General features: G+C 43.9%; 1 protein-coding gene across 7 annotated transcripts in view; it reads left to right on the top strand.

Annotated features, from left to right (window-relative positions):
• The window catches only part of PIKFYVE (phosphoinositide kinase, FYVE-type zinc finger containing), a 241446-nt gene that overhangs the window by 92062 nt on the left and 136697 nt on the right, over positions 1 to 12687 (top strand). For 6 of the 7 annotated variants that reach the window (XR_013227979.1, XM_077319274.1, XM_077319275.1 and 3 more), the window contains 4 exons: positions 320 to 477; positions 3042 to 3153; positions 10131 to 10278; positions 10715 to 10882. Coding sequence is in view for 6 of the 7 variants with exons in the window: in XM_077319274.1 (XP_077175389.1) it covers positions 320 to 477; positions 3042 to 3153; positions 10131 to 10278; positions 10715 to 10882 (586 nt within the window). In the remaining variant the exon portion in view is untranslated. The remainder of the gene's footprint in view (positions 1 to 319; positions 478 to 3041; positions 3154 to 10130; positions 10279 to 10714; positions 10883 to 12687) is intronic. The other variant, XM_077319276.1, reaches the window with a different exon arrangement.

The following is a 12687-nucleotide window of genomic DNA, read 5'->3' on the forward strand; positions in this document are numbered from 1 at the left end:
GGGAATGCCATAGAGCCCACTCTCCAAAGCATCCATTTTCTCTAAGGGGATCTAACTTTTCTTGTCTGAAGATGAGCTGTAATTCTGAGGAATACCCAGGCTGGCATCCCTAGATGAGCATACTGTTAAAGCTCTCTTTTTAAGCTAGTCCACTTCTGTGCCCAAAGGAGGCTTCAAGGCACCTTCAAAGCGCTAATAAATTATTTGCACCAGATGTAAGCAGCAGCCTCTCTCCATCTTGAGGTCACTTAAGTCCCCCTCTAAATAAATAAATAAATAAATAAATCATCTTTACCTCATTTATTTATTTATTTCATAGGACTCTGTTCAGTTGAAGGACCTGTGGAAAAAAATCTGCCACCACAGTAGCGGGATGGAGTTTCAGGATCATCGCTATTGGCTGCGGACGCATCCCAACTGTATTGTAGGAAAGGAGCTAGTCAACTGGCTCATGAGGAACGGCCACATCACTACAAGGTACAGAAGCTCCATAAACATGAGAAACATTGCATAGCTCCTTCGGAATTAAGTTTTTATGCAATTTCTTATTTCTTATTTTTATTATTGGTTTTATGAACAGCCCTTCCCCACAAGCTGTCAAGAGCAGACAGAACTCATAAACTTCTATAGAAAGAAAGCTCTAATTTGGAAGTAGATCTAAACACTTCAACATTCAAAGTCAACACTGTTCGATATCAGAAGAGCAAGCAGTTATCAATACAATTCTCCCGCCTAAACCCAAGCGTTCCCAAGGGGAGGGGGTAAGCCTCTCACCCAGGTGCCATCCCAGGCTTCCTGCCAAGGTGCCAAAGTTAGCGTGGCCTTGGTCAGGCCGGCGCCTCAGGCTAGCAGCTAAGATATTTACAGGAACACAGACAAACAATGTATCACAGCAGGGAGACTGCAGTGTGAAAAGAAAGAATAGAAACTCACATAGAGGGCAGTTTGAAATATAACAAATTAAAAATAAAAATGGCACGCACACAAATCAAGTTAAGCATTCAGATAAGAAGAAACACAGATGAAAACGTGCAATAGGGAAGCATAAAGGGGAAGAGAAAAATTATAGCTACCTTTATGACATGCAGAAATCCATTTCTGGAAGAGGAGCGTACAAGCCTGTTGGGATGTGTGTATTGCTACCAGGAAACACCCACCCACACTGAGGAGCTCTGGCATGTGGCTCCTAAAACAAAGTACTTAGAATCATAGAATCATAGAGTTGGAAGAGACTTCCTGGGTTATCTAGTCCAACCCACAACACAATGCAGGACACTCACAACCCTCTCGCTCATCCATTGTAACCTGCCACCCCCTTGAACCTTCACAGAATCAGCCTCAGTCAGAGGCTATCCAGCCTCTGTTTAAAAATCTCCAAAGATGGAGAAGCCAAGACCTCCCGAGGAAGCCTGTTCCACTGAGAAACTTGGGTGCACACTAGACAAGTTTCTCTGGATAGGGAACAAAGACATAGTTATGTCCTGTTGGTCCTGACTCTTGAGCAATGTTTATTCTGTGTAAAGTGTCTTTAGCTCACAGAACCAACTATAATGCTGAATGCTTAACAGCCCAGGCCTAGGGAAGTCAAAGGTCAAGTGGAAGTATCTGAGACTGCTGAGGCCTTATGAATGCCAATGAGGTATAGTGGAATAGTCCCATGCTCTGTTGCCACAGACCAAATTATTCTTCTGTTGTTGCTGTCAAGTTACAGACTTCTTTGTGCCCTACCTCACACATTCAAAAATATATTGTTGAAATGCTGTTGCTGAGATCTGCAAAATGAAGGCAAGGTTGACATAATTAACTGTAGGACAAAGCTTGAGTTGGGGGCACCTTTAAGGCCAACAGAGCTTATCCCCAGAATAATACTTCCTTGGTCTTAAAGGTGTCCCTGGACTCAAGCTTTTTCCTCCTGCTTCAGACCAACATGGCTACCCACTGTAATTCAGGAGCTGTTTAAAATCAGGAGAAACATTTTTGACAGTAATTAAGTCAAAAATAAGGAGCTAGCAGGGTGTGTGGGGGGCTTATTCCTGCATTCAGATGATTTAACCTAAATTTAAAGTTAATTAATTCTCCAGCTTGGTGTCATGGTTAGAGTGGTAGCCTCTAATCTGGAGAACCAGGTATAATCCCCCACATGCAGGCAGCTGGGTTACCTTGGGCCAGTCACAGTTCTCTCAGAGTTCTCTCAGCCTCACTTCCCCCACAGGATGTCTGTTGTGGGGAGAGGAAGGGAAGGCAAATGTAAGCCACTTTGAGACTCTTTTGGGTAATGAAAAGTGGGGTACAAAAAAAAGGCTCTTTCTCTTGTAACAAATACTAATTCATTTCCCAGCATAAAGCTATAGCCCCCCCCCCTTCCATGCGCACACAGCTGTGGTGTGTGCCCACAAGTACAAATTGAGGATAGTTGGCCAGGACAAGGATCTTCTTCTTCTTGCTTTCTTCCTCCCCCCCTCCCTTGTATGACTTGTATGACTTGTAGACGGAGTTTATCAGGGAGAAAAGGAACCGTATTCTGCCACCTTTAGACATCACAGTGAATTATGGTTTGTACTGACTGAGGAAATCTTGAATCCTCCCAGCCAAGCAATGGGGGAGAAACCAGAGGGTATAAGCCTGCAGTTCTGGGCCAAAAGCTGCCATTGGATTTTGGCCTCTCTTTCATTTCTTTAAGGAAATTAAATGGGGAAGTATAGAGCAGAAGATGGTCTTCTACTTCGCTAGAATTATCCCCCCCCCCCTTGTATGAGTGGGACTCCTAAATTAAGGGATATTTCTGTGACCTTTCTACATTCCTTTCCCCTTCTTCCTTGTCTTGCCTTGATGGGTGCTCTTACCTGCGTAGCAAATCACTCATGAGTCTTGAGGGCTTTGTGGCTGAAGTCTTGGGATCACCACACACGTGTCTTGGGTTTCCTTGAGGGCAAGGTATGTGCTGCAGACCGGGGAAAAGCCTTGGAGCTCACCGAGTTCAGTCTGCTGTATCTTACAGAGAAGCCCTTTTGGTTAACGTTTGTGTGGCTGTTTCTTTCCAGAGCTCAAGCCATAGCTATTGGGCAGGCTTTAGTTGACGGCCGGTGGTTGGAATGCATCAGTCATCACGATCAGCTCTTCCGAGATGAGTATGCCCTTTACAGGCCACTACAGGTAGGAATTTTGTTTTGCACTGAGTGGCTCGCATCAAAGTTGTACTTCCTTTTTGGTGTGAAAACATCTTAGATGGCAGCTATAGGAAAAATGCAATGAAATATGCAATGAAAATCCATTACAGAAGTAATTGTTGACTGGCAAAACTTAAAGGACACTTAAAGAACACAGAGACATCATCCAGAAGGCCAGGCACAAGGGGGAAAAAAAGGGAGGAAGGATGACCTGGGAAACTACAGTGAGTCTGACCTCTGTTGTGGGGAAGATAATGGAGCAGATATTAAAGGGAGCGATCTGCAAACATCTGGAGGACAATTTGGTGATCCAAGGAAGTCAGCATGGATTTGTCTCCAACAGGTCCTGCCAGACCAACCTGGTTTCCTTTTTTGACCAAGTAACAGGTTTGCTGGATTGGGGAAATTCGGTTGATGTCATTTACTTGGATTTTAGTAAAGCTTTTGACAAGGTTCCCCATGATGTTCTGATGGATAAATTGAAGGACTGCAATCTGGATTTTCAGATAGTCAGGTGGATAGGGAATTGGTTAGAGAACCGCACTCAAAGAGTTGTTGTCAATGGTGTTTCATCAGACTGGAGAGAGGTGAGTAGCGGGGTACCTCAGGGCTCGGTGCTTGGCCCGGTACTTTTTAACATATTTATTAATGATCTAGATGAGGGGGTGGAGGGACTACTCATCAAGTTTGCAGATGACACCAAATTGGGAGGACTGGCAAATACTCCGGAAGATAGAGACAGAGTTCAACGAGATCTGAACACAATGGAAAAATGGGCAAATGAGAACAAGATGCAATTTAATAAAGATAAGTGTAAAGTTCTGCATCTGGTTCAGAAAAATGAAAAGCATGCCTACTGGATGGGGGATACGCTTCTAGGTAACACTGTGTGTGAACGAGACCTTGAGGTACTTGTGGATTGTAAACTAAACATGAGCAGGCAGTGTGATGCAGCGGTAAAAAAGGCAAATGCCATTTTGGGCTGTATCAACAGAGGCATCACATCAAAATCACAAGATGTCATAGTCCCATTGCATACGGCACTGGTCAGACCGCACCTGGAGTACTGTGTGCAGTTCTGGAGGCCTCACTTCAAGAAGGACGTAGATAAAATTGAAAGGGTACAGAGGAGAGCGACGAGGATGATCTGGGACCAAGCCCTATGAAGATAGGTTGAGGGACTTGGGAATGTTCAGCCTGGAGAAAAGGAGGTTGAGAGGGGACATGATAGCCCTCTTTAAGTATTTGAAAGGTTGTCACTTGGAGGAGGGCAGGATGCTGTTTCTGTTGGCTGCAGAGGAGAGGACACGCAGTAATGGGTTTAAACTTCAAGTACAACGATATAGGCTAGATATCAGGAAAAAGTTTTTCACAGAGTAGTTCAGCAGTGGAATAGGCTGCCTAAGGAGGTGGTGAGCTCCCCCTCACTGGAAGTCTTCAAGCAAAGGTTGGATACACACTTTTCTTGGATGCTTTAGGATGCTTAGGGCTAATCCTGCGTTGAGCAGGGGGTTGGACTAGATGGCCTGTATGGCCCCTTCCAACTCTATGATTCTAGAATTCTTTGACACTTCTTCACTAGTGAGCTATACTCGTTATGGTATGGCTGCAGGCAGCAAGCATAACACTCCAGGGCTGCATCACGATCTCTCTATTATTTTTGGGGTGATTAAAAAAAAAAAAACAGTTTTGACTCAAAGAGATGTGAATGAATGGGTATGGAAGCTCCATGTCTAGATTCTGTACAGTGATCAAATCTCCTGCCTGAGGATGCACACTTCTGGTTCCTCAATGTTTGGAGGCTCCAACCTTGGAATCTGTACTTTCCATCGTTGCAGGTATGGATTGTACATGCCGAGAGTCCACACAGAGTGGTGTATGCACAAACTGTTGGTTTCTGCTCATGACATATTTATTTGACATAAAACCTCAAGATCTTTAGAAACAAAAATTCACAAGTTAGAGTTTTAGTATTTAGTATTTGATGTTTTCTCATACACCCCAATTGAAGAGGGATGTTGAAAAACTAGAACGTGTCCAGAGGAGGGCAACAAAGATTGTGAGGGGTTTGGAGACCAAGACGTATGAAGAAAGGTTGGGGGAGCTTGGTCTGTTTCGCCTGAGAGGGGATCTCATAACCATCTTCAAGTATTTAAAAGGGAGGCATATGGAGGATGGAGCAGAATTGCTCTCTCTTGCCCCGGAGGGACAGACCAGAATGAATGGAATGAAATTAATTCAAAAGAAATTCCATCTAAACATCCAGAAGAAATTCCTGACAGTTAGAGTGGTTTCTCAGTGGAACAGGCTTCCACGGGAGGTGGTGGTTCCACGGGAGGTGGTGGAAATTTTTAAACAGAGGCTAGATAGCCATCTGACGGAGAGTCTGATTCTGTGAAGGCAAAGGGGTGGCAGGATACAGTATATGAGCAATTGGGATGTGAGTGTCCTGCATAGTGCAGGGGGTTGGACTAGATGACCCATGAGGTCCCTTCCAATTATATGATTATATGATTCTACATCTATGATTCCTTGCAGAGGAGTTGCAAGTGTCAATGAGGGAAAAGCTGAGAGTGAGCTTTCCCTCCTTGGGACATGCTGGTATCTTCCTGCAAGGATGCTTGAGGGAAGACAACTCATTCTTGCCAGCATGAAAACTCAACAGAGGGATGGATTAGTAAAATTATAAAAATAATTAACAATTTCCCCTTGATTTAATCGAATCCCCAGGGCAGCAGGAGAACATACACAGGGTTGTGCTGGAAACATTTTGGATTGTTCGGCCACCACTAATCTTTGTTTCAGAAAATTAAAGATTTCAGACTCATTAAACATAAGAAAAAAGTCTGTTGAAAATCCTAGTTCTACAATTTTAGCTTCAATACTGAGAAACCATGAGCTGCATTGTGGGTCCATCTTTAAGTAAAAGAGTAAGCTATGTGACTCCACTCTGAAAAGTATTTTAAGCCAAAATTTAAAAATTATCATCCAAGCCTTGGTTTCTAAAAAATGTTGGCCAAGCTTAGCACACAGCACACTATAGGGCACACACATGGGAGCACCAAGAATTTGATGGAAGAAGGTTCCCTGAATCCCTTCTATCTTCCTATTAAAAGTCTTTGCCCAAATTGGAATACCATAAAACAACTGGGATACAGTTTTAGCATTAAAGATTCTTATGGCCGCTGGGACATATTGGTTGCCTTCCAAAAAATAAAAATGTTTAATTTGAGCTGAGTAACACTTAGCTAAATTCAAAGACCGGTCCCTTGGGTAGACCATTTAAGGTTATAATTGAATGTAATGCCTAAGTAACTAAAAATGTTTACTTGATCAATCGTCTTGCTACCCAACATCCATTTCCTTGGAGTCAGAAAAAAATAGAATTTTAGATTTCGAGAAATTGATCAGTAAAGAGTTGCGCTGACAATGAGCATTTATGCACTGGAGGTTTCATGCCGGGCTGCAGGCTGGAGTTTTAGTCATAGCAGGTTGCCCCACCTCTTCCTGCATCCATATGGGGAAGCATTTAGCCCGGTGTACCTCATCCGCCCCCAATTTGTACTCCTGCCTGAGAGCTGGGGCAGTGAAGTTCCCAGTACATCAACAGTCAATATGAGTAAAAACAATTAAGAAATCTTAGAAGAACAATTCTTGTGTAGGAGAGGATGGCTGTATCATCTGCATACAATAACAGGGTATTGCACGGGAGCCAGCCTTTGGAGGGTGCTCATTGATCTGATCAAAATTTTGGACCAAGTCAGAAAAATACAAATTAAAAAGATGTGGGGCAAGAACACAGCCTTGTTTCACTCCTTTAGTAACAGGCACTTTGACAGTTAAGTGGCCCTGAGCAGAATATTTAACTTGACATGCAGTGCCAGTATGGAATTTCCTGAGTAGAAACAGTAAGTGTGGATTAAGATGCTTCAGTTTTCCCCAAAGGGCCTCCTTTGGGACTGAGTCAAAGACATTTTTCAGATCCATGAATGCAACGAATCATTTTTTTGTTCCGAGATTCATGTATTTCGTGGCTGAAGACGCTAAAAGCAAAAAATGATCTAAAGTGGATTTTCCCTTGGAAAAACCAATTTGTTCTGGGCCAATACTTCCCGAAGAATGCATCCATGCACTAAACTGCCGTTCAAGGTGTTTTACATAAAGTTTGCCCACTATAGAAAGTAGACTAATTGGGTGAAAATTTTCAGGAAGGTTTGGATTATCTTTTTTAAAAATTGGGATGATGATCGAATTGAGCCATGAATCTGGAATTATTCCAAAGTGATTTATAAGAGTAAACAGGTTGGCAAGGGGGAGGGACCACCAGGAAGAGAAATTTTTCAGGATTTCAGCAGGAAGGCCATCTGGTCTAGGGGATTTACATACTTTTAATTCATCAATTAACTCTAAGATTTTGCTTTCTTTCTTTCTTATTTACTAGCTGTCATGAATTGCGATTTTAAATTGTAGTTTTTAATGTATTTTGTTTGGTTTACATTCTTAGCCGCCTTGAGTTCCATAAAGTAGAAAGGCAGCTAATGCACATTTTAAACAAGTGAGAAAACAAAATAAAGATAAGTCCTCAAGCTATTTATGATAAGTGCACATCAGTTTGGTCTCTTACCAGATTCAGCGCACATCAAATGTTCCTTCCCCACCCCCCATAATTTAAGAGTGACAGACTCTAATCTGGGGAGCTGGGTTTGATTTACCACTCCTTCCCATGCACCCATGCAGGGTGACCTTAGGCTGGGCACGGTCCTGTTAGAGTTGTTCTTCTCACAGAGCAGTTCTGTCAGAACTCTCTCAGCTCCACCTACCTCACAGGGTGTCTGTAGTTGGGAGAGGAAGGGAAAGTGATTGTGAGCTGCTTTGAGATTTCTTCAGATACTGAAAAACTGGGTATAAAAACCAACACGTCTTTTTCTAATTAGCCAAGTTTTTTAATTCAAAAATAGAGGTTGGGCAATTTATTTCCTAGTAGCGTAAGCCTTTGGATATATTGACCTGTTCATTATGAAAGCATGCTGGGATGCTGAACATAAGACAACAGTCGCTTTCTGGTAGAATAGTGTGTGTTGCTGATCAGGAGATCCACTCCTGACTCTGCAAAGTGGTCAGGTGCATAATACTCATGGGATTCTGTTGGGTTCTATACTGTGGAGCATTGGACTGAGGAGATCCAAATACCCACACTGCTGTGCAGCTCACCACGTGATTTTGGACCACTTAACCTGGAGAGAGAACTGCAGGCTACGTTTCTTTCAGTTGCTCCTGGGCCAGTTAAGAATCTGGGATGGGGCTGGTTCCAGCCTGCGGGCCTATGACAGAACACCTCTCTACACCCTTCATCACTAATGTGGTAAATTTTCCCTGAAGCTCACTGCCCCACCCTGTCACAGTAGATCTTTTGGGGTTTCACTCAGCCCTGGTGGGAGTTTCTGGGAGGTGTGAGAGCAGCCTTTTCTTAAAATCTTTCTGTTAGAATGACACTGAGATGCTTTTAGTAATTAAAGATTTTATTTATGAAGAGGAAGGGGTAGCTGGAATGAGGAATCGCGATTATATACACAAATCTTAGTTTACAGGGCTTCCAGATGTTTAAAGGTGTTCTTTTTTTTTTACAGAGGGTAAAATTTTAACCTCTGTTTATTTTAACAGAGGGGTTCCTTTATTGTGTTTATTATCAAACCACCTTGGTTTTACTCTGACCTAATGTCTTTCGGGCTCATGAACTCCCCTGGTTCTTAGAAAGTGGGTGCTCTCAGCTTGTGCCGCCAATTTCTACCTTCCTTTCTGAGGTGGCTGAAGATTTAGTTCTCACACACATAAGAAATTCTACCCCGATTTCCCCTTACAAATTGATAGTAGTAGGATTCCCCTTCTAATCTGGCTTAATTTGGGAGCAAATACCTGTCTGCCCAAATTCTTTCTCCGCCAAATCACTGCCCTAGTTGACAGACAACTGTGTGGATTACCTTTCTATCAAAAACCCAGTTGTCTCACTAGAGAGCCTCCTCAGAGGAGTGGCTGAGCTAAGGTTTTGAGCCAGACCTCTCTGTGACCAGTCTCAGACTGCACTGAACTTCCTTCCAGATCCCAGTCAGTATAACAGCTCCCACTCACCTGGGGCTAGCCAATCACAGGGCTCAGAGCTGTTGCCCTGGCTCATATACTCTAGAGCAGGAGTGGCCTTGGGAAGGTGAATTTGGTATTGTTTCTCTCCAGATTTCCATAGACTACAATTCCCATGAGTCCCTGTCAGCTCATACTGGTGTAGACCATGGGAATCTGGAAAGCCACAGTTTGGCCACTCCTGCGCTGAGGACTTTTAACCCCTCACTATATGTAGCTGTTGTTACAGCACTCTGAACTTCATTTTCTAGGTGCTGTCCATCACAGGGCCGTATGTTTGATACCAGTCTGCTAAAAGCTGTGCAGGATATTGCACAAGCAGAACTGTGCTAATGCTTAAAGCATACCATTTATCTTTTGTTTAGCACATTTTTTCCTCCTGCTGTTCTTTCTTTCAAGGTTCTCAGGGTAGTTTACTTGTTAAAGACAAATGAAATGACCCTCTGTTGGCAAGACCAGAGCAAAGCAATAAGACATTTGGAGGTCATGAATTCATAAGGTCTCCATTGTACAGGGAGGGACCTGATGACACTTCTCTCTCTCTACCACTACCAACAACAACAAAAACAACAACAAACTTGTGGGGCAGTTCAGGCTTAGAGAATTAGCAGCCCGAATTCATCCAAAGTGTGATTTTTTGGTTACAGATTTGCAGAAACAACTCCACGGAATTGTATCTGTCCATAGTTTCCCTCTTGACCACTCAACCTCACCCCCCAAAATATCTATAAAAATCTCCTAATTTGTAAATCACACTTCTTGTAGGCCTATTGACAAGCTCTCAAGAATAATGATGGAAACTTTTTTCTCCCCCCTGTGATCTTGTAGAGTACAGAATTTTCTGAAACCCCCTCTCCAGACAGCGATTCTGTAAATTCAGTGGAAGGCCATTCTGAACCCTCTTGGTTCAAAGACATCAAATTTGATGACAGCGACACCGAACAAATTGCCGAAGAAGGAGATGATAACATGATCAGTGAGTCTGCATTATTATTTTCGAACTTTGAAAGCTATCTTACAACTACTGAAAGTTTTGCCCGCAGTCCTTAAAAAAGCTTTAATTGGTTCCTCTTAAAGTGGAGGCTATATTGTTTGTTCCCATTTCCAAACTATCTTGAGACCTCTGTGCTGTGGCAGTGTGAATCCTCCTGATGGCTTCCTGTTTAAATAAAAAGAAAAAAAATATCCAAACAACCTTTGCATGGCATCTGATGGTGACGGATGCTGGCACAACTTGAGTAGATGAAAATGCCATGTCTGTCTTTCTGTCTGTCTCTCTGCTTGCACACTGGGCTTTGTGTAATTTAAAACCGTTTCTCTCCTCTCCTTGATATCTTCCGTATGCACCCATCTGAACCCACCCATCCCTTTTCCTCCCTGTATTTTTTTTTGTCTTGACCGAATCGCGAAAGATTCTGCCAGCCCTAGCAAGCGTCCCTCAGTCAGCAGCTTCCAGTCTGCCATGGACAGCGACTCAGCTGCTTCCATCAGCCTGAATGTGGAGCTGGACAACGTCAACTTCCATATCAAGAAGCACTCCAAGTACCCTCACGTGCCCCCTCACCCTGCCGACCAGAAAGGTAGGAGGTGTTTACACACATGCACACCCCAGAGATGCTCAAGGCTCCTCAGGTAGCCATTGGTCCAAATGCAGTTTCCTCCTGTATCCCCTGTGTTTATTCTCCTGAGTTTTCTGTTTTTAAGAACTTTGGAATGGTAAGTCATTATTGTAGAGTGGGCAGTTTCTCACTTAACATTCCTTAGAAGAAACCCTTTATTCACATGGGTTGTTCCTACCAAAAGCCGCCTAAATCAGTTGCCTAATCCCTCACTAATATTTGATGGAATAAGGTCACCAGAAAGTTTTCATGGAGAAATAAGGATTCACGTTCAGGGCTCCCAGGTTCCTACTCCGCTATTCTTTCCATTCTGCCATGCTGTAGTTCACGGGTGGCCAAACTGTAGCTTTCCCAGAGGTCCATGAACTACAATTCCCATGAATCCCTACCAGCTTGGGGCAGTGATTAGGAGCCTGGACTTCTAATCTGCTGAGCCAGGTATGATTCCGTGCTCCCCCACATACAACCAACTGGGTGATCTTGGCCTCGCCAAAGCACTGATTAAGCTGTTCTGATAGAGCAGGAATATCAGGGCTCTCTTAGCCTCACCTCCCTCACAGGGTGTCTGTTGTGGGGAGAGGAAAGGGAAGGCGAATGTAAGCCCCTTTGAGACTCCTTCAGGTAGAGAAAAGCGGCATATAAGAACCAGCTCTTCTAATGCTGGGAGGGGCTCATGGGAATTGTAGCCCATAGACGTCAGCCACAGTTTGGTCATCCCTGCTGTAGTAGATTTTCCCTGAGGAGTCCCCCTCTTGTCCCTTAGTGCCATGGGGTTGGGCTGTGACCCGAGAAGGGAGGCAAAATCACATCCCACCATCAGGAATCCCTTCAGTCTGTGGAAATGACCAGCATATCCTGATTTAAGTGAGGAGGCACCATTGCTCAATGGAAAAGCATCTACTTTGCATGCAGAGTTTTAATTCCTGGCATCTCCACCTATAAGGATCAGATAGTGTGTGATGCAAATGGCATCTGCCTGAGATGCTGTGGAGAACAGTTGTTGGCATGAACAAGCCATACTGACCTTGATGTATTAATGGCTTGATTTCAGTATAAGACGAAGCTACCTTAGACCCTTGTCAAATGAGGCACCAGTCTCACCCTTGCTAGTAGGCCAGGGGGATGTACCAGGCTTGAGTCGTATCCCACACTGGCCTACTGTCACAGACCTGTAGCAGAAATGTAGCTGTGATTTCCCAACTCAATGACTACCAAGGCTTGGCATCTCACCAGAAGTTAGTTTTATTGAAGATAGGACATACAGACGATCACTTAGCTGTGGCAATACATGGAACAGGAAAGTTGACTGTGACACTGCTCTTAGATAGGACCCAGGCTTTATAGGGAGTAGAACTTCCCACCTCCTTCCCAGGAGTGGCATAGAATCATAGAATAATAGAGTTGGAAGAGGCCTCATGGGTCATCTAGTCCAACCCCCTGCACTATGCAGGACACTCACATCCCTATCGCTCATCTACTGTAACCTGCCATCCCTTTGCAGAAATCTTTTCCCAAGGTGGAAGTGTGTGAACCCAGCTGGGTGTGAAATACTGGAGATGAGCAGGCTGGAATGCCCCACCATAGTTTTAACACTTCAAAGCAGAGCACTGGATCCCAGTACCCCGCCCGGAGAAAAGGGAAAAGGGGGAGGAAACAGATCAGGGCACCCTGGAGAGATCGTAGATGGGACTTGAAAAGGCATCTGGGGGGAATAGAAGGGGCACCTGACACCTACTAGCTAGGATAAGCCTGGTGCCTCATTTAAC

This window comes from Paroedura picta, chromosome 2 (assembly GCF_049243985.1).
Source record: "Paroedura picta isolate Pp20150507F chromosome 2, Ppicta_v3.0, whole genome shotgun sequence".
Lineage (NCBI taxonomy): Eukaryota > Metazoa > Chordata > Lepidosauria > Squamata > Gekkonidae > Paroedura > Paroedura picta.